The sequence below is a fragment of the Polypterus senegalus genome, chromosome 4 (assembly GCF_016835505.1).
Source record: "Polypterus senegalus isolate Bchr_013 chromosome 4, ASM1683550v1, whole genome shotgun sequence".
Taxonomy (NCBI): domain Eukaryota; kingdom Metazoa; phylum Chordata; class Cladistia; order Polypteriformes; family Polypteridae; genus Polypterus; species Polypterus senegalus.
The window spans coordinates 206,779,766-206,806,290 of NC_053157.1; the positions used below are offsets into that span (position 1 = coordinate 206,779,766).

The window sequence follows — 26,525 nt, forward strand, 5'->3', positions numbered from 1 at the left end:
CCCTAAAAGAGTTAAAATCTAACTGAAGAAATCTTGCATTTAATTTCTGTTTAGTTTCAACGGCTACTCCCTCCCTTTTTAGGTTCTACATGTCATTCTTAATTAATATGTACCCATTTATGTTATATCCATCATCTCTATTATTTAGCCAGGTTTCTGTTATTCCTCTTATACTGTATATATGCAGCTGCAAATAAATCCAACTCATGTATTTTATTCCTAATACTCCTAGCATTAAATCAAGCAATATTAATGTATTACTTTCTATACTTCTGCTTTTTAAAAGTGTTCTAGAACTTTCAAAGTTATCTTGTATATGTGTATTTATACTCCTGCCTGTTCCAATATGAGAAATTCTAAACCTTTCCTAAGTTGTCTGCCCCATTGTTCCCTTGTTTAAACAATCCTCAACTAACCTGCTCATAAGCCTCCCTAATACATCAGTGCAACATCTGTTCCAAAAGGGTCCTAATGTTCCATAAACCTATGACCCTCTATCCTACACCAAGAGTTTAGCCATGAGTTAAGCCCTCAGTTTCCTTATTTAGACTTGCACATGGCATAGGCAGAACTTCAGAGAAAACCACCTTGTCAGTTTTGTGTCCCAGCTCAGTATAACTATGGTTTGCAGAAGTGATAGCCTGCCCTTATTTATGTCATTTGTTCAGACATGAAAAATGATAAATAGATACACCATCACTGCTGTCAAGAGTTTGTCCACCCTGCCAGGGAGGTCTCCAACCTGTGAGCCCAGAATGCAACACACCATACAAGTCTCTCTGTCTCTGGAACAAACTTTCATCTGAATATCCCTAATGAATCAGTTTCCCATGATTACTACTTTTCTTTTTCTGGGGACTGGTTTTGAGGTTACTCATTGGAACTCTTCAGCCTAACTTGTCACCTCAAAATCTGGGATTAATGCCTCTGTAGAGCGGCACCTACAGCTTGGTGCATACTTCCGACCATAACCCACTTGTTTCTACCTCGCTGATCTGGAGTCTCTTCCTACACCTCTTTGGGGTATGCACTATGACCCTAAAGGGCACCTGGGCAAAGACCTGCTAAATGTTTACAACAAGACATGCTAGCCACCTCCTCCAAAGGTTCAGTGACTCTGAGCTTAAGGTGCTAAATCTGCTCGCATCTCATGATACTGGGAGCCAACCTTGTCAAATGCAGCTTCCAAAAAGCCCAACATCATACAAGACTTGTATTGCATAGAAATTTTATGACATTTAATACCTTTAAAATGAATTATAAATTAATTATGAGTTTAACTGCAGCAACTCTTTAACATTTAGTAGCCTTGCCTAAGCCATTGCATGTACTCTTTGAAAAGCTATCACTACATGCTTTCTTCCCTCTCTGCTACTGACGCACATTTAGCGGACAGCTGAATGTTTTCATCTCTTACTAGACTTTGCTTTAAACTTATTTGTTTCAATAAAAACTGTCTCTTCACAGCTTTCTTTTTTTCTAAACTAATGCAACAATCAGTAGTATACCGACTTAATTATCCTCCCTTTTAAATGTGCTCGTTACCCTTGCATTCCTCTGAACACCAATTCTTCTCGGCTAGTACATAATGTACTTGAGTTAACTACTACTCTTTTACTTCCTTCCTTACTATTTACTATTAACAGATATAAAGTCAGCTAATTATTATTCACTGTCCTACTACTGAGCAATGCAATGCCTCCGCCATTGACTTACCCCTGAGATTTGCTATAACTATTATTACCACTGCTGCTGTCATCACTTCACGTTGCGAAGATGCACACACATCTTTCAATCACAATGTGCGCTTGCTCCATGGCAGTTAAAAGAAAAAAAAAAAACACCTTTCTAAAGGGGAAAACAGGCTTTTACAAGTACTGCCCAAACCCTTAATGGCAATTAAAAATGATGCTTGAAGATCAAATGGTGTATTTTAATCAAGTTCCTTGCACAAGGGACACACTGCACCAACCTCTCAGTACAATTCACTAGCAAGGATGATAACAGCATGCAGCACACGGTCTATACTGTACATTAGCAAATTTCCAATGTTTTAAGAGTGTTATATAGTAAAGCAGCAAATATTCAGCACCTTTACACTACTTTTTAAGATTCTTTCATTATCTTTAAAACAGCTTTTTACTATATGTGTCTTATCCCAGTATCTCTGTAGCTTGCATTTGATTGCACTATTGGTGAATGTAAATCCAACTTAAGACCAAGTATCGAACTATTCTGTACAGCAACATAGTTAATGAGGCTGCTTAAAACTGTAAAACCAAATGGAAAAGCATGGCCAGTGTAAAAAGGGCATCTGTTTCTGTGGACATTTATAATAGTGGATGAGTTTCAAGCTAGCACATGTTCACTCTGTTTATGTAAAGTAACTTACAGAATGGGACCATTTGATCCTAGGAGAGATTGATCAATAATCAAATACCAATATTCAGGTATTTTTTGCCTTTAAAAAAAGGCAAATAGAAATACATTTTCACTTAAAGTAACTTACTTTGCCAAGATGTAAACTTAGGCATTTCATGTAATTCTTCTTTGGCTTCTTCAGAGCCTGGGGTCTCCTCATCCAATATGGATTCATTCGAATTGGTAGTACTCGCCTCATATTCCTCATCGGGTGTTGGCTCCTTATACTCAAGGGATGGAGGTTCTTCAGGTAAGGCACGCTCTTCTTTTGCTGCTGCTTTTTCTTCCTCTCCTCCTCCTCCTTCAGGCAGAGCCTCTTCAAATACCAAAGTAACTTCAGAAAAAAGTTCATCGGCCAACTCCTCTGACAAGGACTCCTCATTTTCAATGACTTCCTTCTGGACAGAATCTACATCCTCTACCTGAAACAAGCTCAATCAGACAGTTGAATTATATTTAATACAACACTATGTGCAATTTTAATAGTAAGGCAATAACAAAAAGTAAAAAAAGAAAAAAACAATCTTTTGTTTGTAAAGAATACATTTTCTGCTCTTATATAACCCTATAAATACAGCTAAAAAAGCAGCAATCCCTTAGCATTTGGTCTAGGATTTGAGACACAGGTGTGGGTGAGTAATTTTAGTGTTAGAAGACCTTACTATTGAATTAAAAAGGAAATAAAGAAACATTAGTGTCACTAGGCATTTTATTGTGGCCAATTATTGTTTACTTTCCCATTTAATGAGCAACATGTACATCAAAAGGAAGAAATACTAAAAGATTAAGTACAAATAATTCAAAAAAATTTTTGACAAAGCTTGATATATGCGGGCAGATAAACCTATAATCCATTAGGATCCAGAAATGTATTAAATTCTAAGAACTGGTAAGATGACCAAAAAATGTTCTTGAAATGAGACAAGATGGGGTAAACAAAGTTTCATTATTAACAATTTGGAATTAGCAAAATAAGAGAATAGAATAAAGAGGATACTAATACAAACTAATGATATCGTTCAAAATGAACCAAACAAGAACTAATGATATTTTTCAAAATAAAACTTTTGATCAGGAAATTTTATTTTTCTACACATAAATACAGTCACACATGCACGCTGCAGGCCCTACTTGCAGACTCAGTCAAGGTATATACTAACCCACCAAAACGATAAAGGGCGCTGCAACTAACACTGTCATCTCTTTCTATTCCCACAGTGCGGAAAAGCCATAATGTCCTAGGTGTCCTAGAAGGAGACGTCACTTTTGACAGATCTACAAATAAGACAGAGCTCCACTAAAGACTGATGGTACTTTCTCACAATCTTCTATTTGAATTTCCGCAGGAGGGATAAACGCCAACAAGCGCTACTGTCAGTTCGTTTTCCTTATTTTGTGTATTTGGATGATTGAAGGGGACGAACCAATTGGTGCCCTAAAATTTCTTGCTGCAGTATTAAGCTGTCATTACCGCACCCAGCCACAATATCCATTATATAATGTATATTGGATGGTAATAGCATGGTAACTTTATCTGTAAATGAAAAATATTTTTTAATAACTGTTAATATGTTCATCTTCTCAAGAGTTATACATTTCTTTACAATTTATACCATCTATAACTCATTCAAGTGTGCTATTTTATTCCATTCCCATATTTAGACGTAGGCTTTGGAAAATCACTAATCAAGCATAAGATTCAGCAATTTTGAGTCAAATTGTACAGAAGCAATTTCACAACAATTAAAAAGTAATTGCAGGGAAATAAAGTGAGTTTTAGATGGATGAAAGCCTGTTTTTGATATGTTCTGCTCACCAATGATATGTGGTAGGTCTACTGTACTTACACATATTTAAATAGTTCTCAGATTCTGTAATGATGACTGCACATTTTCTCGCCATACACACAAAAACACAAAGAAGCTCATAGACTGGTAAATGTTATGCAGGTCAATGTTGAGTGACCCTAAAATCTAACCAGTAAATAATAACAAAATGCAAACATTTCAAAGGTTTGTGAATAAACAGACATCTCTCTGTTATAAAAAAAATCTTGGAAGGCTTGGAAGGAGCGATACGTGATTTTCTCTGAGTCACTTTAACGTCCCCCGAGACAAGGCAGTGAGATAAAAGGACAGCTACTGTGCAGGCTTTTAAATGATTGACGCGCAGTGCGACAAGCAGAACACGTAGCTTGGCAACTTAGCGTGCGTTCAGCCCCCTTCGCAATGCGAGCGGCAGAGACACGAAGTGGCGCACGCATAGCACACCCCTTTGGGGTGGGCGAGCAAAGCGAGCAGGGGGCAAAGTCTACTAGTTATGACAAAAATAAATAACTCTGTACAGTTCACAAAGAATTGATATCTTAGGTATATGAACTTTAGAGTATTTGGAAAAAAGTAACACGAGCAAACCAATGGATAAAACTTTGGAACTTTTGTACTAAACATGTCAAAACATGAATATGCTCAATTGAAGCTATTTTAACACATACCATTTGCTTTCATTAAACTTTCTTTTTTGAGAAGATCTGAACTGCAGTACTTTCCCAATGTTAGTGGTTCTTAACAAATGTGTTGTATTAAACTTCATAATATATCACTTTTAAAAATTTTGCTTTTTATACAGTATTTAAATTTTATGTTTTGTATTCTCTCCAGTTTCACGAAAAATCATTCACTCTTTACTGGCGCACATTTCAGATGTTCTCTCCCTTGAATAAACATCACAGCCCAACAAAAAATTAAAAGTACTCTCAAGCTTCACAGATACACCTTTACTGTACTTCACAAGTAGGTGTCAAATTTACATTGATCCTGGAGGGGGATTTCATTCTAGAACTTTCTTTACGAATTACTGCTGCACATTACTTATTTTTTCTTAATTTTAATTAACTTGCTTTTTAAGATTCAGAACCCTTCATTTTTCTAGAAGCCAGGCCATAATAGCATGTAAAGTGAGGCAACAGAAGGCCAGCTAATTTGCCCCTAATTACAACATTATGCTCAGGTAAAAGCATGGGCACTGTACAGACATATGTCTTATTGCTTTAGATATAAATGAAATGCTGATTTCAGAAATAAAGAAAATTAAAACGAGTTTTGGAAATATCTGGTTTGATGGAATGAGAGCACTAAGAAGCCATTGAATTGAAAAACCTGCTTTATCAACTGCAGGAATTGGCTTCTAATTAAATAACTGACTGAAGTGAAAATGGCAGACTTCTGGAACTTATTTTGATAACGCCATTAGCTGGTCATCCGTTAGCTCACTTTGCAACTCATTAAAGTTGTATTGTTTAGCTGCTGGTTAAGGGGAAAAGAAGAAGAGCTTTGAATCTTAAAAAGCAATTTATTTAAAATGAAGACATAAAAAGTATATTACATTAACAGCTATAATGTGTTGCTAATTAAGGGAATGGCTGGAAAGAAAATCTAAAGCCACTGTGGCCTTCAGGATCTGAGTTTGACACCTCTCCCTTAGAATTAAAGGATGAAGATGTAATTTTAGATCAAGTCTTAAAAAATCGAAAGGGCGCAGTGCAGAATTCACAGGTTAGACAATGGCCCCCTCTCAGTATGAAAAGGAAAAGAAAAAGATTGTGTATTAAAATTGAGGCCTAGTATGATTAGACTATTAGAATAAAGTCAATGCTGACCATACCAATCCTCTCTGTCGGCCATGAAGCCTTCTGTTTTCTGCTTCGGCAGCTCTGCCCCTCTTATTCTGTTCTTCTTGCAGTAGCTCACAGGCATTGAGCTTTTTCAGCATCACAGAGACTTCTCGTTTAGTCCTCTTTGTATCTCCCTACAAAGAGAGTTGCTAAATATGAAGTTCCAGATGGGAAATGAGTCCTCATTTTTCCAGGAGTTGCACACAAGGAATATTTTGGTTTCTTCTACATGTTGCATGGTGCCTGTGACACTCCGTAACTTCAAACATGATAAATAGAGGTAGAAGGTCTGAGTAAGAAACAAACTGAAGAATGAAAAGAAGGACCAACTAATGTGATAACAGCCCTTTTTAGCAAAGAAACAAGTTTAAAATCTTACAGCAGCTCGAAGTATAAATTCTTTGTAGCGTTGATAGGTCTTCCTGCAGAGCTCAACGAATTCTGCTTCGGACTTACTGACTTCAAGATGGCATCTAAAAAAACAAACATCGATATACAATTCTCTGCAGTGAACTTTAATACCAATCAAATCAAACGGAAGGTTTAAATGACACATTCTGGTTTTCTACCAGAATTTGCTGTTAATAGTCTAAAGTGTAGAAATAAAACTGTAATGATACTAAGCATTATAAGATAACTAAACACTGAATTTCGAGTGGAAAATATTCAAATAACAAATATTAACTTCCTTGGCATTATGTTTTCCCCAGAAAAACGATTCAAAAAATGTAAATACCAAAGCATCAACATGCAGTATGAAGGATATGTGTAGTGTCCACGGCACTGATGCACGTCCCTCATGTGATATGTTTTGAAACAGCTACTAACACACAGTCAGACATTGCAATTGGGAATTAGGAGCACATTTCTTTGCACACTTTTCTTGTAATCATTTTACTGCTGCTTCACAATCACGATTGTGTTATTATAGGCTATCACAAGACAAGTTCAAGGCTTAATGGCTTCCACAATTCCTGTGATACAAACGACAGTTGCTGCATCATAAATAGTGCTTAGGAGGCTAATGTCTCTGTTGTCCTTCTACTTGAACACAATCATTTTCCCTTTCTGCCATATACCTACCTGCACCATAATGAACTATCAAGTTTATGAAGAAAAGAATGTTGGTGCAAGACATGATATTAAATATATCCTAAAACAGAAAAAGGTGCTGAATGGATGAATGTAATTTTTGCCATGTAACTTAAAATATTGTAATAAGTGAATTAATGTTTCTGTGCTTAATCATCTCTTCAGGCTTAACAACAAATAAGTATCTGCTGAGCAAAATACTGGTACTTTTAATCAACTGAGCATGCGCAAACCGAGGAGCAAATTCAAATATTCTGGATTTTTCCAAACCACAAGCTACAAACTTTCTTCACAATGATACATCATAAGCATCATAAAATGAGCTGTCATATATTAACAGGTAAGTGAAGTTGTACACTTCATTATGTGTAATTTTCTTCATTAATGCAAATTTCACATTTTTTCATTATTTTTTTTAAATACTTTGAACATTAACTTGGTCAGCAAGGTAAGATAGTTTTTAATTTAGTTTTCTGTAAAGTGAATATTATTTACTTTTTCTTTGAACATACTTCAAATTAAAATTGTTTTCTAACACAGCTCTGCACATCTGCAATAATTTATTACCTTTCGTTAAGAGCATCAATGTAGGGGTGAAAAACAGAGACAATAGCCTGAGTGTCTTAAACTCCACAATGGAGTTGGCATTTTCCTTGAGAAGAAAGGAAATTGTACAGGATCAGCCAATGGTATCCACAATTAAACAACGATGGCAAGGGCTCTTTTTTGAAGAATGGGTAAACAGTTTATTCAGCTTCACACTTTAAAGTCTTAAACACACTTGCTCGGTTTCTACAGTTCAATGACTCAGTCCCCTCTTGCTGTCTTAATTACACATTGTGTTATGTAGAATTTCTATGCATAACCCTGGTTGATCTTAAGTTAACACTACTAACATCATTGGACAGTTATACAATGGGTTTGTTTAAGATGTACAGAGCTAAAGTACGACAATCAGGTGAACAGGAATATACAGAATTTATAGGTAAATAATATATCTAGAGTGTTTTTGCAAATTTATCAACTACAGAGTAGTATAGATTTTTCTTTTGGCTTCATCTTGGAATGATCCTGTATCATACCTTACCTTGTGTTTGTTTTGCTTTGCTTTTCTTTCATAGACCACACACTTAACAGCACACAGAAGAGAGTGGGCTTCAATTTCAAAAACCATCCTAGTAATTTGCTGTCCTCATTTTATGGTGTATCAGTTTGGCCTTTTAATTGTGATATAACTTGCATGATTTACACATACCCTGATACTTTGTTACAGTTTTTGTGATATTCATGATAAGGGATCTTTTATTAAGTGTCTAATTTTATTTTACGCCTTTTGTAGAACACTGAGTCATTAGAGACTCATGCAAAGAACATTACAATGAGAAGTTAGAAGTGGTCAAGAATGCTGTCCCTTCAATATTGCTATCCAATGTAGTAAATGTTGCAATTGTTCTTGAAGAGGAGGTTGTTATGGATAATTTGTGAAACTTCACAAATGCCTTTATAATTATGTTCGATCTGCTTTATGCTCTTAACATGGACTATCGCAAGAACCTTAAATATACATTTGAGGTGGTCCAGAAAGTGTTCCTAACCCTTGGAAATAACTGCACTGCTAGAGTGCAATCTATAAAAAACATACTATTGCAAATTTAACATGAATTTCTGTGTGAAATTTCCATAGAATTTTGTCACTTTTGGGCACGTGTTTTTGAAAAAAACAAAAATATAAAATCTTTAACTACAGTTTTCAAATTTTAAGTTAAATGGAATTGACTGGTAAATGTTCTATTTATTTATTTAATTTATTAGTTTTCTAAAGAAGTCTCCAAATATTGATTTGAAGGAGCTAAACTGCCATTTTTGTTATCTGTTAATGACTTTGAGTTAGACAAGATGACTGCAATATTTCTATTGCTGTTATGTACACTATTATGTTTTTGACATAATCTTTGAGTTAAAATGTTCATCTGTACTGTCACTATTCTACTGCTCTTATACAGAACATCCTTTCTGTGCAGCTTAAATGCACAGTATATTGCACCTGGAAAGTTATAAACGTTGATTACTTTAACAGTGATGTATTAATAAAACAGTTAAAGAATTTAATTTTAGAATTTCATTTTCATCCTTCACTAAATGCTGTGCTAGTTTTAATTTGTACAGTGTAAAATTTACATTTGTGCATTTGTACATTTGTACATTTTGATATTGGCTAATACAACACAAAATATGTTATTAGAACAAAAAAAAAATTGGGGGAGTATTAAACATTTAATTGACAAAACGTATCAGTTTTATTTGAGCCAATACGATAAGGATGTCACCACAATTCGAAATAAGCAATTTACACAATTTTAATTGGATAAACTAAAATTTCTGAATGCAACAGGGCACTAGAAAATTTAAAGATTTTTTTTTTTACACAGTGATCAGCCTGCAACTGAATAACCATATTTACATAGAATTCTGAATCTGTTTGGGATTAACACCAAGGAAGTTAAGACCTATAACCAACAATAAAGACTGAAATTAAAATAATGAACATAGCCATGCCTCTCCATCCTCTCAAATGTGCACTTCTATATTTTAAACCTGACGGAGTTTTTGAGAACAAATTTGAAAAGAACAGGCGGCTTCTTTGTTGTTTTTCATACATTTACTATTTATTAGACTTATTTTGCTGCATCAGTTTAGAATGAATTTATAGCATGCCTTTATTGCTGTCAGGAAACTCTACACCTGTACCACAACTCCAACTTTGGAGTAAGCTTCTACTAATTTCTTTTGTTTTTTTCTCTGTGCTCTTGTCTCCTTATATGATATCAAAAACATGCATTTCAAGATCAAAGTTGACTCTGCCATGGCCCAGTGTGAGGAATGAAGGTGTGTGCACAAGAGTATCCCTTACTTGCATTTGATGTAAGTGGGATAAGCTATGGCTCCTGGAAATTTAGTAATGGAAAAAACGGGGTCCCAATGTAAATGAATCTTCATAAAAATAAGCTTAATTACTCAGCTTTTCCTTTTTTTAACTTTAATGCAAATTATAAATGTATTAAATTAACTAAACACCTTAGCATCTCTTTTGCCTTCTCTTTAAATTCTGCTGCTGTTTCAATTGGATCCTTGAGATGTTCATCCAGGATGTGTGGTGAGGATATAATGGTCTCTTTTACTCTCTGGAAGATTTCTCCTGTTAAGATCTCATTTTCCATTTTATAATAAGGAAGCCACTCCTTCAGTTCCTCAAGCTGATAAAAGAGGAAAAATAAATATATATTTTGCATTATCAGCAACAGCGACAATTAAGTCAATTAAAATTACTTTGTGTTACACAACTACAGGAATCTAACAATATTGAAAAGACACAAAGTTAATATTAATATTATTTGGAATCTTTTAAAGTGAGGACCGCTAAAAACCACTACACAAAAAAATATAATATTATAAAGCAGTGGAATAAAGAATTTCTGCTTATATGACTCCAGTTTTTGGGTTGTAAAATTATAGTCTATTGTGATGAGAGCTACTATGGAAATATACTGTAAAAGTAAAATCTTTAGCAGTTCAGCAATCATGTTTCTGGTAGCAGCATGTCATCCCGTAGTTATCTCAAAGAAACAAATGCTGCTACTCAGGTAAGCAACATGAAGTTCACCACTGTATAGTGATAGGAAATAGTAGCCAGGGAGTAGCTGACAGTGGATATCCCAGCATATTCACCCAAAGATCAAATTATATGATGTAGGAAATGTGTATGATGCAAAAAGAAGAATCGATCAATTGATATTAATCAATCAATTAAGTACCAGTTTTACCAATAGCAAAGCCAGTAATTATATAATTTGCAAAAGCTCCCATTTTATTTTCCTCATCTTTCTCTGTAGGATGGGTTTTCTGCCTTTAGGATTATATAAAAGTAACTGAAGTATTACTTATTCTCAGAAACATCCATCCATCCATCCATCCTCTTCCGCTTATCCGAGGTCGGGTCGCGGGGGCAGCAGCTTAAGCAGAGAAGCCCAGACTTCCCTCTCCCCGCCACTTCTTCCAGCTCTTCGGGAGAATCCCAAAGCGTTCCCAGGCCAGCCGGAGACATAGTCCCTCCAGCGTGTCCTGGGTCTTCCCGGGGCCTCCTCCCGGTTGGACGTGCCCGGAACACCTCACCAGGGAGGCGTCCAGGAGGCATCCTGATCAGATGCCCGAGCCACCTCATCTGACTCCTCTCGATGCGGAGGAGCAGCGGCTCTACTCTGAGCCCCTCCCGGATGACTGAGCTTCTCACCCTATCTTTAAGGGAAAGCCCAGACACCCTGCGGAGGAAACTCATTTCAGCCGCTTGTATTCGCGATCTCGTTCTTTCGGTCACTACCCATAGCTCATGACCATAGGTGAGGGTAGGAGCGTAGATCAACTGGTAAATTGAGAGCTTTGCCTTATGGCTCAGCTCCTTTTTCACCTAGACAGACCGATGCAGAGCCCGCATCACTGCGGATGCCGCACCGATCCGCCTGTCGATCTCACGCTCCATTCTTCCCTCACTCGTGAACAAGACCCCGAGATACTTGAACTCCTCCACTTGGGGCAGGATCTCTCCCCCAACCCTGAGAGGGCACTCCACCCTTTTCCGGCTGAGGACCATGCTCTCGGATTTGGAGGTGCTGATTCTCATCCCAGCCGCTTCACACTCAGCTGCGAACCGATCCAGAGAGAGCTGAAGATCACGGCCTGATGAAGCAAACAGGACAACATCATCTGCAAAAGCAGTGACCCAATCCTGAGTCCACCAAACCGACCCCTTCAACACCCTGGCTGCGCCTAGAAATTCTGTCCATAAAAGTTATGAACAGAATCGGTGACAAAGGGCAGCCCTGGCGGAGTCCAACTCTCACTGGAAACGGGCTCGACTTACTGCGGCAATGCGGACCAAGCTCTGACACCGTTGTACAGGACCAAACAGCTCTTATCAGGGGTCCGTACCCCATACTCCCGAGCACCCCCACAGGATTCCCGAGGGACACGGTCGAATGCCTTTTCAAGTCCACAAAACACATGTAGACCGGTGGGCAAACTCCCATGCACCCTCCAGGACTCTGCTAAGGGTGAAGAGCTGGTCCACTGTTCCGCGACCAGGACAAAACCACACTGTTCCTCCTGAATCCGAGGTTCACTATCCGACGGACCCTCCTCTCCAGAACCCCGAATAGACTTTTCCAGGGAGGCTGAGGAGTGTGATCCCTCTATAGTTGGAACACACCCTCCGTCCCCTTTTAAAGAGGGGACCACCACCCGGTCTGCCAATCCAGAGGCACTGTCCCGATGTCCATGCGATGTTGCAGAGACGTGTCAACCAAGACAGTCCTACAACATCCAGAGCCTTAAGGAACTCGGGCGATCTCATCCACCCCGGGCCCTGCCACCAAGGAGTTTTTGACCACCTCGGTGACTTCAGTCCCAGAGATGGGAGAGCCCACCTCAGAGTCCCCAGGCTCTGCTTCCTCATTGGAAGGCATGTTAGTGGGATTGAGGAGGTCTTGAGTACTCCCCCACCGACCCAGCGTCCCGAAGTCGAGGTCAGCAGCACACCATCCCCACCATATACGGTGTTGACACTGCACTGCTTCCCTCTCCTGAGACGCGGACGGTGGACCAGAATCTCCTCGAAGCCGTCCGAAAGTCGCTCTCCATGGCCTCTCCAAACTCCTCCCATGCCCGAGTTTTGCCTCAGCAACAACCGAAGCCGCTCCGCTTGGCCTGCGGTACCTATCAGCTGCCTCCAGAGACCCACAGGACAAAAAGTCCTATAGGACTCCTTCTTCAGCTTGACGGCATCCCTCACGCCGGTGTCCACCAACGGGTTGGGGATTGCCGCCACGACAGGCACCGACCACCTTGCGGCCACAGCTCCGGTCAGCCGCCTCAACAATAGAGGCACGGAACATGGCCCATTCGGACTCAATGTCCCCCACCTCCCTCGGGACGGGTTGAAGTTCTGCCGGAGGTGGGAGTTGAAGCTACTTCTGACAGGGGACTCTGCCAGCCGCTCCCAGCAGACCCTCACAACACGTTTGGGCCTACCAGGTCTGACCGCATCTTCCCCACCATCAAGCCAACTCACCACCAGGTGGTGATCAGTTGACAGCTCCGCCCCTCTCTTCACCCGAGTGTCCAAGACATATGGCCAAGTCCGGCGACACACCACAAAGTCGATCATCGACCTGAGGCCTAGGGTGTCCTGGTGCCAAGTGCACATATGAACACCCTTATGCTTGAACATGGTGTTCGTTATGGACAATCCGTGGCGAGCACAGAAGTCCAATAACAAAACACCGCTCGGGTTCAGATCGGGGGGGCCATTCCTCCCAATCACGCCCTTCCAGGTCTCACTGTCATTGCCCACGTGAGCATTGAAGTCTCCCAGCAAAACGAGGGAATCCCCAGAAGGTATGCCCTCTAGCAACCCTCCAGAGACTCCAAAAGGGTGGATACTCCAAACTGCTGTTCGCGCGCATACGCACAAACAACAGTCAGGACCCTTCCCCACCCGGCGGAGGGAGGCCACCCTCTCGTCCACCGGGGTAAACCCCAATGCACAGGCTCCGAGTCGGGGGCAATAAGTATGCCCACACCTGCTCGGCGCCTCTCACCGGGGGCAACTCCAGAGTGGTAGAGAGTCCAGCCCCTCTCAAGGAGATTGGTTCCAGAGTCCAAGCTGTGCGTCGAGGTGAGTCCGACTATATCTAGCGGAACCTCTCACCTCGCGCACTAGCTCAGGCTCCTTCCCCTTCAGAGAGGTGACATTCCACCCCAAGAGCCAGTTTCTGTAGCCGAGGATCAGACCGCCAAGGTCCCGCCTCGCCACCATCCAACTCACACTGCACCCAACCTCCTTGGCCCCTCCCATAGGTGGTGAGCCCATGGGGAGGAGGACACACGTTACCTCTTCGGGCTGTGCCCAGGCCGAGCCCCATGGGTGCAGGCCCGGCCACCAGGTGCTCGCCATCGAGCCCCACCTCCAGGCCTGGCTCCAGAGGGGGGCCCCAGTGACCAAGGTTTTTATTCTTCATTGGAGGTTTGTTGAACCGCTCTTTGTCTCATCCCTCACCTAGGACCAGTTTGCCTTGGGTGGCCCTACCAGGGGCATAAAGCCCCGGACAGCATAGCTCCTAGGATCATTGGGACACGCAAACCCCTCCACCACGATAAGGTGACGGTTCAAGGAGGGTTCTCAGAAACAGTATAATGCAATACATTGATAAACACAAAGATTGTAGAAATAGGATAACTGCATATATCAACATAGAAGGCAGGATGCAAGACAGAGATGAACATATAATATAGAAGAGGGTAGCTACTTAGAGTTTGAATTTATTCTGGAACAGATATACAGTTTTACAATACTAAGCCATCCAATGCTGCGTGGAGTTGAGTGTTGTTGCTCTGGGTTCAAGGGGAGGATTCTTAAGTCATTTGTCTGTAGTGTGATGTGATGCTTCTCCCCTCTGCTTGCTATTAGGCTCATTGTTGGGTCCTCTACAACTTCAATGGGAAAAGCCTTAACCTTTCTAGGACAAGAGTGTTGGTGCTAAAGTTCCCTTCATGAAGTAATACTGCTTTTCACTCTTCATAGACAAAGTTCTGTCACTGGTACAGAGCTTAGCTTGGAAGAGTGCGACTAAGACGTGGTTCTGGATGTCCAGCTCAAATGCTCTATGGAGACCAGCTTTCAGGGCAAAGAAAGTTTGTAAGTTTTGTGCTCCACAGAGAGTGGCTGGCTTCTCAGCCCAAACAGAGCAGCTTGACAGCTTTCAGCTCCCCAAAGAAAAAAAAAAGATGAATGCAACTAGTTTTGAAAGAAGTTGTAACCTCTGGTAATTGGATTTAGGTCACATCCAGTTACAGATGTAGTGCCTGCTTACATGTGCCTTATTTTGTCTAATATATCCAACCAGAGTTCAGTTCAGTTTGCAGTTACAAGCTTAAAATAAAAGTTTATTTGGGAACCTTTTTGGCTGAAGCAGTCTCTGCACAGCAGTCAGCTCAACTCTGATTTACACTTTTGTTATGAGATGAAGTTCAGAGCATGACTAAAGTACTGATAGATTTAGTGTTCTCCCAGTAATGCAGGTAAAGGGGTGTAGCTGGATTTCTGCATTCCTGTTAAATCCACTGTCTTAACAGGCCTTGCGTGCCACAAAAGCCTAGGAAAATGGGCAATGACCACTTTGTCTTACAATGGTGATCAGACAAATCACACCTAGCATGTATAGGTCACTACCAACATGGTACATGTTACAGTCCATACAACAAGTATAGCTTTCATGGACAATTAGCCAACAAAAAAGGAACCTTCTCTCCAAAGAGAACATTAGAACAATCTAGATTAAAACAAGTACAGTAATTCAGCCCAAACAACCTGCCAGTCCTATCCGCTTACTTCTTCTAAAAAACATCAAGTCAAGTTCAGAAAGTCCCTAAAGTCTTACTGTCTACCACACTACTTGGTAGCTTATTCCAAGTGTCTATGGTTCTCTGTGTAAAGAAAAACTTCCTGTTTGTGCGAAATTTACCCATAACAAGTTTCCAACTGTGTCCCCGTGTTCTTGATGAACTCATTTTAAAATAAAAGTCTTAATCCACTGTACTAATTCCCTTCGTAATTTTAAACATTTCAATCATGTCACTTCTTAATCTTCTTTTGCTTCAACTGTATAGGCTCAGCTCTTTTAATCTTTCTTCATAATTCATCCCTTGTAGCCCTGAAACGAGCCTAGTCACTCTTCTCTGTACCTTTTCTAGTGCTGCAATCTCCATTGTTTAGCCTGGAGACCAAAACTGCACACAGTACTCCAGATGAGGCCTCACTAGTGCATTATAAAGCTTAAGATAACCTCCTTGGGTTTGAACTTAATTTTCAGACCTCACATTGTGTATTCAAACCTAGCATTTTTACTTCCTATGTTTCTTACTTTACATTTTCTCACATTAAATTTCATGTGCCACAAATCTGTCCAAGCTTGTTCTGTAATGATTTAATGGAATCCAAATTATCTGTTAATCCACCTATCTTACTTAACCAGTTTTTTACTTATATTCCTATCTAAATCATTTATATATATTAAAAATAGCAGCGGCTGTAGCACTGACCCCAGTGGAACACCACTCTAACCATCAGCCAATTCTGATGAGTTTTCTTGCGCTATCATCCTCTGCTTCCTGTTTCTAAGCCAAATCTGCACCCATCAACAAACATCACCCTGTACTCCCACTTCTTTTAGTTTAATGCCCAACCTCTCATATGGCACCTTAACAAATACTCTCTGAAAGTCAAGATAAGTAATATCATATGCTCCGCTTTGATCACATCCTTTTGTTGCTTCCTCATAGAATTCCAGCATGTTTGTAAAAAAATGACCTTTTTTGAACCCATGCTGACTGTTTAGAAAAAACTCCAGTACTTGCCATGTGCTGCTCAATCTTATCTTTAATAATTACTTCGATTAATTTTCCTGTGATGCATGTTAAAGTTACTGGCCTATAGTTGCTTGGATCTGCCTGGTCACCTTTTTTATATAATGTGATAATACACTATTTTCCATTTTCCAGTCTTTGGGAATCTCCCCAGTGTGCAGTGACTTCCTAAAAATATATGTCAACGGTTTTTATATGTATTCGCTGGCCTCCTCAAGAACTCAAGGGTAAATATTATCTGGTCCTGGTGATTTGTTTGATTTCAGCCTATTTAATCTGAGCAGCACTTCTCCCTATACAATTTCCAAATCCTTCACTACCTCCTTAGTAGTCACGTTTACCTCTGGGAGGTTATCCACTTCCTCACTTATGAAGACCTCAGAAAAATACAATTTTAGAGCATCTGCTATTTCACTGTCTGCATCATTTAATTCACCTTTACTATTCCTGATGCACATCACTTCCTCCTTGACTGTTCTTTTACTACTAAAATACTGAAAGAATCTATAAGGGTTGTCTTTTGCCTTTTCTGCTTTATTAAGGTTAAATGTAACACTTTTAGTCTTTGCATCCCCACTCTTATTGCTTCTCATTGAGTACCATATTATATTATGGTCAGTTGACCCTAGGAGTTCAATCACCTCTACACCCTCAATTCTATTCTGATCATTACAGAAAACTAAATCCAGGTAAGATGCACCACGCGATGGTGCTTTAACATACTGTATTAAAAAACAGTTACCGATTACTTCTAAAAACTCCTGCTCTTGTGCACCACCATTTGGAAGGTTATCCAAGTTTCCCATGACTATATGTGCAGATGTGTATTGAAATTACTGTCTGCATTGGGTGCTCTATAACAAACTCCTAAAATAAGGCCTGTTTCCCTATTGGTTTTCAGGCAAAGCCACATGACCTCAATAAGATGGGGCTCATCATCCAACTGAAGAGGACTTACATTTAAATTCTGTTTGACATAAACAGCAAGCCCACCTCCTTTTGTGTTCTGTCTTTCCTTTCTAAAAAATGTGTTTCCCTCTATGTTATACTCATCTCCATCTTACCTTAAATGGTAAAACTAAAAAAAAGTAAGCCAAATAAATCAGATTATAGAACTGCTACAACTATTTTACACCTTCTGGCCCCTTAAGCTCCTGTACTATTCTCCCTCTCAGATGTGCTCAATAAAAGATTTTAAGTTGAATAATTGAATGCTTTGTACCTATGGAGCTAAAGTGAATTCTATGCATGGCTGCTTTCCACTCCAAACTGAAGCTTCTGGACTGGTGTATAGTAATTTGATCAATGCACATATGTTCGGGCCGAACCCAAATTTATGCAATGTGGTGAATACGTAGTTTGATTCAACCATATCAAATGTTTTTTTTCTGCATCCAAAGATAATAATATCTCTGGAGTGTTAGACTTTATGGGTAAATATACAGTGATCCCTTGCTATATCACGCTTCGACTTACGCGGCTTCACTCCATCGCGGATTTTAAATGTAAGCATATCTAAATATATATCACGGATTTTTCGCTGGTTCGCGGATTTCTGCGGACAATGGGTCTTTTAATTTATGGTACTTGCTTCCTCAGTTTGTTTGCCCAGTTGATTTTATACAAGGGACGCTATTGGCAGATGGCTGAGAAGCTACCCAATCAGAGCACGTAATACGTATTAAATAAAACTCCTCAATGATATACGATATGCTTCCCGCGTGGTGCTTCACATACTTAAAAGCTCTAACAGCACCTATTGATTTTTGATTATTTGCTTTTCTCTGTCTCTCTCACTCACTCTGACATTCTCTGCTCCTGACAGAGGGGGTGTGAGCAGAGGGGCTGTTCGCACACTGGCCTAGAGGATATGGACGCTCCTCTAAAAATGCTGAAAGACTACCTTCACATTGCTCCTTTCCTTGCGGCTGCTTTATAATGGTGTTTCGCATACTTAAAAGTCCAACAGCATGTATGGATTTTTGATTGTTTGCTTTTCTCTCTCTCTGTGTCTCCCTCTCTCTCTCTGACATTCTCTGCTCCTGACGCGCACTCCTTTGAAGAGAAAGATATGTTTGCATTCTTTTAATTGTGAGAAAGAACTGTCATCTCTGTCTTGTCATGGAGCACAGTTTACACTTTTGACTAAAGGGTGTTATTTCATGTCTAGAGTGCTCTAATAATGTTAAAAAAACTTATTTAGAATGTCATAAACAGGTTTTCTATGCTCTAACTGCGAAAATATTAGATTTATAAATAAAGAATTCTACTTCGCGGAAATTCATTTATTGTGGTAGAGTCTGGAACGGATTAACCACGATAAATGAGGGTTTACTGTACTACATTAAATAAGCTAAGTGTCTACCTTTAATAAATCTGGTTTGGTCTTATGATATTAAGATTCAAAAATTTCGATCTCCGGTTTTCGATGGATCTCTCTCTGCGTTTTAGGGTCCCTTGATGCCGAAAACATCAACATCTCAATGATGAATGTGTGTCTGTCTCTGTGTCACAGTTTCTTGAGGATGGTCTAGAGCTAAAACGGCTGGATGCAAAAATACCAAACTCGAAACCTAAGCCTGTAATGAGATGACAATATGCTTATTAGTTTTTGAGCCAAATTGTGCAAGAGAAAGAGGAACTCTTAAATACCATAATTTTTCAATTAATTATGAATTCTTCTTGTCAATTGCTATTGTAATTACCTATTTTATGATCAGAAAGCTCAGCATCAGAGTAATAAATAATTACTTAAATGTTATATAATAGTTCGGCTAACTTGGTTCGTAGTGCGCAAACTAAAGTTTTACACAACAGTGTTAAAGGATGATTTGAATCTGCATTCTGTAGTAGCTGTAATTTAAATTATGCTTAACAATACTGAAGACTGAGGTTGAAAAAGTAAACAAGAAAACTATATAAAAGCACAAATGTCCTATCATAAGAAAAATAATTAACAACATATCTAGGCAGATTTACTTTATTCTTGTTTCTGGTGGGTGCAAACATCTAACAGGTAAGTACAATAAACAGTGTAGAGTTAAAAAAAGATAAGCGCATAATAATGAAGGAATGGAAAATCAAAACAAAGTGTGTGTATCCCTTTAATCTCCTGAAACACCAAATATTAAAATGACTAGATCAATCAAGGAATTAAGTAAAGCCAACAACAGAAGACATAAAGTATGATGACATTACCATTTGCTGGTTGGACCTGCAGATCTCTTTGACACCTGCAGGTTTGTAACGGCTTAGCTACTTAACTACAGCAATGACCTCAGATACATACATGTACGTACCCACCTTTTCTAGGTGATAATGACATTTCCTCCACTGATGTAATGTCAGGTATATCACTGGTGAAAAATACATGTTATTAGGCTTGGTGAATAGAAATTATTATTTAATCTGAATTTTCTGCTCTCCCATCTACGTTTGGAATGATTTAAAAGATTTAGAATTACTGTATATATGAATGCAATGCTTATTCTATTTAAATGCATATGAAAGTCAATACAAGTAGTGATTAGAGATTAAATGTTAACAGTGTTCAAAACTATTAAAAATGAATGTTCTGAAATTAAAACACTTAGATGCATATTATTTGTAATTCAGTTATACCCCTCCCTCAATACAGGGACCCCTAAAGTTTTGTGATGGATCCAGGCTTTCCCCCTGTCTTGACAATGCATATGCTGAAGTTTAATAATCTTGATGTTCTGAGCAAGTTTGGGGAACCATAGACCCAATGATCATGACATGAACATTTCGAGGTTATTACTTTCAGCCATTTTACTTACTCACATGATCTGCACATCATTCCTTTATTTTTAAGAATATTCATCAAGCAGTTGTATCGTCCATGCTGTCAAAAGACGCACTTAGTCCATAAATTTGTTGACAGAAAACGATTATATATTACATTTTCAGGGGCCCCGTGTGAATCAAGTACTACATATTCTTGTCTCCTGCTGCTCAAATTGTAAAAACACTGAATTAAACTATAACTTTTTATTGAATCACCAGGTTATTGAGGGTTCTTATAGCACCGTGAAATACATACTAATAGTGAGTCACAGGAAAATAAAAATGAATGGATAGGGTAATGAACATTTAGATCATACAGAAGAAGAAACTGAGTTGTATGAATTTGGGTAATAACACCACCAAGAAATCCTTTGATAAATCTGGAGCTGAATTTGCGTTTTAAAATGGTGACAAAATAAACTACTATATAACACTGCATCTCTATTATGATAGTATCCTTTTACGTGTCATATTTAAATATATTCTTTGCTAAAGATGAAAGAGAAGACAAATGTTTCCTTTAACAATTTGAAAAAAAGACAGGTGCCAAAGAAGCATTAATCCTTGATTAACAGAGCCTTCAAACTAAAAACATTGCAGGACTTACAGTGTTTTCTAGCATTTCACGCTCCTCTTCCAGGGTCTCATTTTCTGTTTTTAAGCCCAAAAGTTGTTCAATTGTATCCTTTAAAGTCTCTTCAGCTCTGTGTCTACGTTGTCGCATTTCAGTTATTTCTTGTCGATATTTCTTAATTTCAGCCTAGGCAAAGAAATCACACGGCTAAGATTTCTGTTTTAGTGAAACAGATTTATTACATCCTTTATTAATTTAAAATAAACACTTGCACTTCTCCTCATGATTTTTGATTGTGTACACACAGGTTGTTGAACAGAAATGAAAACAACAGCTTGCAATTCCAAAATACATTTTGAAGGTAGGCTGTCTATTTTATCTTCACTTTTATCCTTGCTGAGATACGCTCCTCCATACCTGTTAACAGACATTTGTTACTGAAAGATCTTGTAAAGAACCAATCTACACTTACCCATTTGCTTCCTGGCTCATACTTTTTTACGAACAACTTTTGGGCTAAAGCTGCCATCATCCTGGTTTGATCTAAAAGAAAAGATTATTAGACAAACCATGACAAAAAAGTTTTCAACATGTTTTATTTCATAATAGAAAAAAAAAGTTGCATTTGAATTGGTAAAAGCCCTAAAAACTATGTTTTATAAAGCACTGTAATCTCCAAATCACTATACTGAACTGCTCTGTCACAAATTATACCCAATAGATGAGTAACGAATATGAATAATGAGAAACTATTTAATTAAGGGATATTAATAAATCTGAAACAAGCTTGTGTAGGGCTGTTTGATCTGTACTATACTTTTAAAGTATGGAGTTGACTTTTAATGGAGAAGTATTTACTTTTTTTAAATTTTTGGAATCTTTGCATATTTTTTATGATTTAATATTATGAGATCTTCATCTACAAAAATAAGTATACTTCTGAAAACCATAAACACCACAACAGAACTCCTGAGGGAGGTGAGCGCGCGCCTTTACAATGGGACTGCAAAATGAACTGTTTCACTCAATGTGTTGTTGTTTTTTGTATTTTTTGAATGTTATAGATTTTAAGACATTGGATGTACATATCTGGGAAGGAAAAAGTTCCTTAATACAGCAAAAATGGTGGATTTCATTGTTATCATACCACATTTTCTAAAACCTTTAATAAAAAGTACAATGACAAGTAACATTAAATAAATATTTTTGTCCAGGTCCTGGCAACTTTGCAACCCTAAGCAATCTGTTCTTGTGAGTTTTATGAAAACAGTGCTCTACTAAATATATATAGTGCCCTGTGATATGGTTGCAGAAAAAAAACATCTAAAGAAAATGTGTCTTTTGTATATTTTTGGCATTGAATATTACTCATATAGAAACTGGGCATTCCCATTGTTTCAAAGGAAAAAATTGTAAGTTTCTGATATTATCTTTGTTTTTTTTATCTAATATAATAATATGTATACAATATCCCATATCTATAATAAGATCTAACATAACAATATCTTTGACTTTATTTATTTATCGTTTTGGCTGTGATGTTCAGTTTTGGTTTGCTTTCCCTGCTATCTGACACTAGGTCTGTTTAAAGATTACAGTTTCCCTAAACCCTTTGCTACTTTCAATTCTTAGACATTATATCTCACCAAGAGGTGTTCATTACAGTAACATGTTCACCAGCACTATTTTTGTTTTTGTGCTATGATGCCTTATGTTATTAAGGTGCATAGCCTGTATTTCTGCATGCAATGTCATGTGGTTGTGGTCAAATGTCCAGAATGACCATCTCTGACCTAGCTGAGCCACATGCTCAATGAGCGACTGTACTGATGTATCAAACACAAGAGTTGATGGCTAAAGAATGCTAACTTTTTAGGCAAATTAGCCGCACTGTCCCAGACTATCTGGCCATGCTTTTGGGTTTGAGTCAGTTGTAATGTTTTCTGAGAGTTCTCAATTATTATAGAAGATGTATCCTAAACGTAGCCATCTTTGCAAACCTTAGAAATTAAAAAAAAAAAAACAAAAAAAAAAAACTAAAGTCCTCACCCATTTTTACCAAGAGGAGCTATAGTAGTTAGTCTATGAGACTTTCTATATGGAGCTGACACAGTGCTTTCTCACAACATGCTCTCTGGTTCAGAGAAACCAATTTCATTTAACATACTCTGTAGAAAACTGAGAATGTGGATGATTATTTGCACAATATGTGTTTGTCGAGTATCCCAAAATCCTACTCAAATTTTTAAAAACTGCTGCGCTTTCAACTCTGCTTTATACAGAAAAAATAACAATGATTATATAAGCAGTATGACCTACACCAAGACAGTGTCAAGTACTGACTGATAAAAATGGGATGGCTGCAAAAAGTTACAGTGACAGGTACGGAGTAAAGAAAACTGCTTTGTGTAAAGTTATGAGACTGTCAGAAACTACTGTGACTAGATTAGCTTAGAGCCTTAGTTTACATGTAATGTTTTAGAAATAGGGTGTTGTACCTTCTTAGCCATCATGGATGGAATGAGAGGTCAAGCAAAATTACACTTTTTATTGACTAACTGAACAGACTACAATATGCAAGCTTTCAAGGCAGCTTGAGTCCCATCTTCTGGCAAGTCGTAGTGAAGAATGGACATGAGCTGCCTCGAAAGTTTGCATCATGTAATGTCTATAAAAGAATAATGTCATTAGGTCCACATTAGAAAGGAATCTTCTATTTTGCTTTTCTTTCTGGCATTTCTTGGTCAATAATGGTCTCTGTTCCTCTTGTTAAAGAGTAAAAATAGCTTCTTTCACAAGGGCAATTATACTCATGTTGACAATTAGGCATTTAATTGTTTTTTCTTTTCAAATTCATAATGTTGTTCTTTTTTTAATTCATAGTGCACATTCTTATGATATTAAAGAACACAAATCTGATCTACTTTCAATTGCTAATAAGACTTTCATATCTCCCTTTGCAATTACAAATACCAAAAGTAAGCAAAGGAACAGATTTTAGTTTTAACACATAAATAAAGTTGTATTGTGTAAGTAACAATCAGTTAATCACTGTGATTTATGCTTTAAATGGTTACACAGACATACATATGATTTTTTTTTGTTAGATTTATTATAAGACTTGCTGAAGTACCCAGTGTTGCCTGGGTATTTTTGTATAATAGGTTAAAGTAAGAAAGCAAGAATTTGTATGTTTTTTAAATATCAGTCCTTTAGTCATTGCTGGCTGAAATGCAAGTATTCCATCTACATTATCTCTCTGATAGCTGTCAATTTCTCTGCACTTATAAGTTAACACTTTGTTCTTTTTGCATATGATTGAATACCACAAGAGTGCTGTGTTTGAACCATGAATGCTACTACTTATTGTCACCTCATTTAGTGTGGCTTCACAAACACATGTTTAATCTCACATTAATACATGGAGTGACTTGTTGAATAACCGAATCATTGATATGGCATGAGTTGTACATTCTGTTGCACCCATGTCCATGATAAAACTTTTGAGGATCAATAAACTCTATGTTAAATTGGGTTAACTGTAATATTAATGTAAGATCTCATGAATGTTTACGTTGCTGTTTTGGAGTAATGCATGAGTTTTGTGGTGTTGGACGTCCCACTACAACACCTGTGAGAAATTCTTGAAATTCAAAAAAACATTTTTAGTGATGCAGACAGCCACCCATCCCTGTCATTGTTTCAATTGAATTGATGTCAAAGAAAGTAACTGTCACTGTAACTTGAACCAAACTTAAACAATATGGCAAATTCACTACCATCAGCTGAACTGTTTTGGCATAATGAAATTTGGGTTTTAGGTCCCAATTACAAGCTCATTATTTCAATAGAACTTTTGAAAGGTCTTGTTTTATAATGTTTTGATGTCACCTTATCTCATCTTCCAATCTGCTTTCTCTGTTGAGGGTCAAGGATAATGTTTGATGTAGACGATGAATACAGTAAGCAGGTACCACACACTGCTTTCTATCAAAATATTTAACATCTTGAATGTCATCTTGTTGGAAACTGGGCATCCAGCCTTTGGTTCTTATTTCTAAATAAGGTCACCTAAACACAGTTAAAGACCCAATATGTTAGCCACAGACAATGGCCTTCCCATATTCCTGCTGTTACAGACACTCTTGTTCTGATGATGTGATGCTTTTTTCTGTATTTTAACAGGTGCTTAAATCAGCATAAAAATCAAGACAGGTGCTATTTTTCTAAAATGTTTGACCATCTTGGTAGAATCTTTAAGGCAGAATGTGTCCCTTTCAAAAAACAAAGGAGCCTGTGACTTGTCAAGCAAAGTAATGAATTTGGTCACTACTGAAAAGACTCCTGAGATTACAAGGAACTGAAATTTGGCTTCTCAAGAATAAATTGGCCCTATCCATTGAAGAAGTTTGCAAGGAGCTATTTTTTGTGGCCAGTGTTGAATAGTATTAAGAAGGCCAAAGTATGTTCTTCTCCTGGAATCTTCTAACTGGTCTGAGAAAGTTTTATAGGATATACTGGGGGATTCTTCATACTCCGATAGATAGATAGATAGATAGATAGATAGATAGATAGATAGATAGACACTTTATTAATCCCAAGGGGAAATTCACATTTCCCCTTTAAGCGGAAGATGTTCATGGTTTTTATAGATGTCTACAGTAGGTGGCTGGAAATTCCTGTTATGCACTCCACAAGAGATGATAACATCACTGAATTTTCCTTGTTCCTACTAGGTAAAGGAGTTCAACATATTCACTCTGCATCTCAACATTCTGCCACCAAAGGGTTAAAAAAGAGACTTTTACAGCCAACAAAATATGCTCTGAAAGCATCTCAAGGTCAAGATTTTATTTATCAGCGCTTAAACCATTTCCTACAGCCTTACAGAAATTGATTATACCTCACTGACGATGTGGAGATGTCTTAGCACAACTTTTGTTAAAGATACGATTTGTTAAAGATACAAGAGACAAGAAAATAATCAACAAAAACAAACTGACCCATGTAACAAAACAAAAACAGAAAAAAAAAACAGAAGTCAAAGTCTTTAATCCTGGTGAGGCCATCCTGGTTCAAAATTTTCAACACTGGGTCAGAGTGATCACTCAGACAGGGTCTGGTTCTTGCATTATCAGAATTGCCAAATGTATTTGCTGACAAGACATAATAATCACTTGTTGTATGAAATGCCATCAGCTGTGAAGTCACAGAATGGCTACTGTCCTAAACTGCCTTTTGAGAACTGTGATGATCAGTGTTCTGTTACTGAAGAACAAGACATACTCATTGAGGTGTCAAGAGTCTGCGGGATCAACACCTGCATCTGTGGAAAGGTCAACATAGGCATCTTTTCAAACTCTTTCACCTACAGTGCATCTGGAAAGTATTCATAGCGCATCACTTTTTCCACATTTTGTTATGTTACAGCCTTATTCCAAAATGGATTAAATTCATTTTTTTCCTCAGAATTCTACACACAAC

The 26,525-nt window shown here is 38.1% G+C and overlaps 1 protein-coding gene across 1 annotated transcript in view; it reads right to left on the minus strand.

Moving 5' to 3' along the window:
* The window catches only part of LOC120527932 (titin-like), a 72,860-nt gene that overhangs the window by 32,870 nt on the left and 13,465 nt on the right, over positions 1 to 26,525 (minus strand). The window contains exons 3-8 of the mRNA XM_039751896.1: positions 21,514 to 21,584; positions 21,075 to 21,227; positions 10,262 to 10,440; positions 6,474 to 6,567; positions 6,085 to 6,228; positions 2,510 to 2,843 (exon numbers count right to left, since the gene is read on the minus strand). Of these exons, the coding sequence (XP_039607830.1) occupies positions 2,510 to 2,843; positions 6,085 to 6,228; positions 6,474 to 6,567; positions 10,262 to 10,440; positions 21,075 to 21,227; positions 21,514 to 21,584 (975 nt within the window). The remainder of the gene's footprint in view (positions 1 to 2,509; positions 2,844 to 6,084; positions 6,229 to 6,473; positions 6,568 to 10,261; positions 10,441 to 21,074; positions 21,228 to 21,513; positions 21,585 to 26,525) is intronic.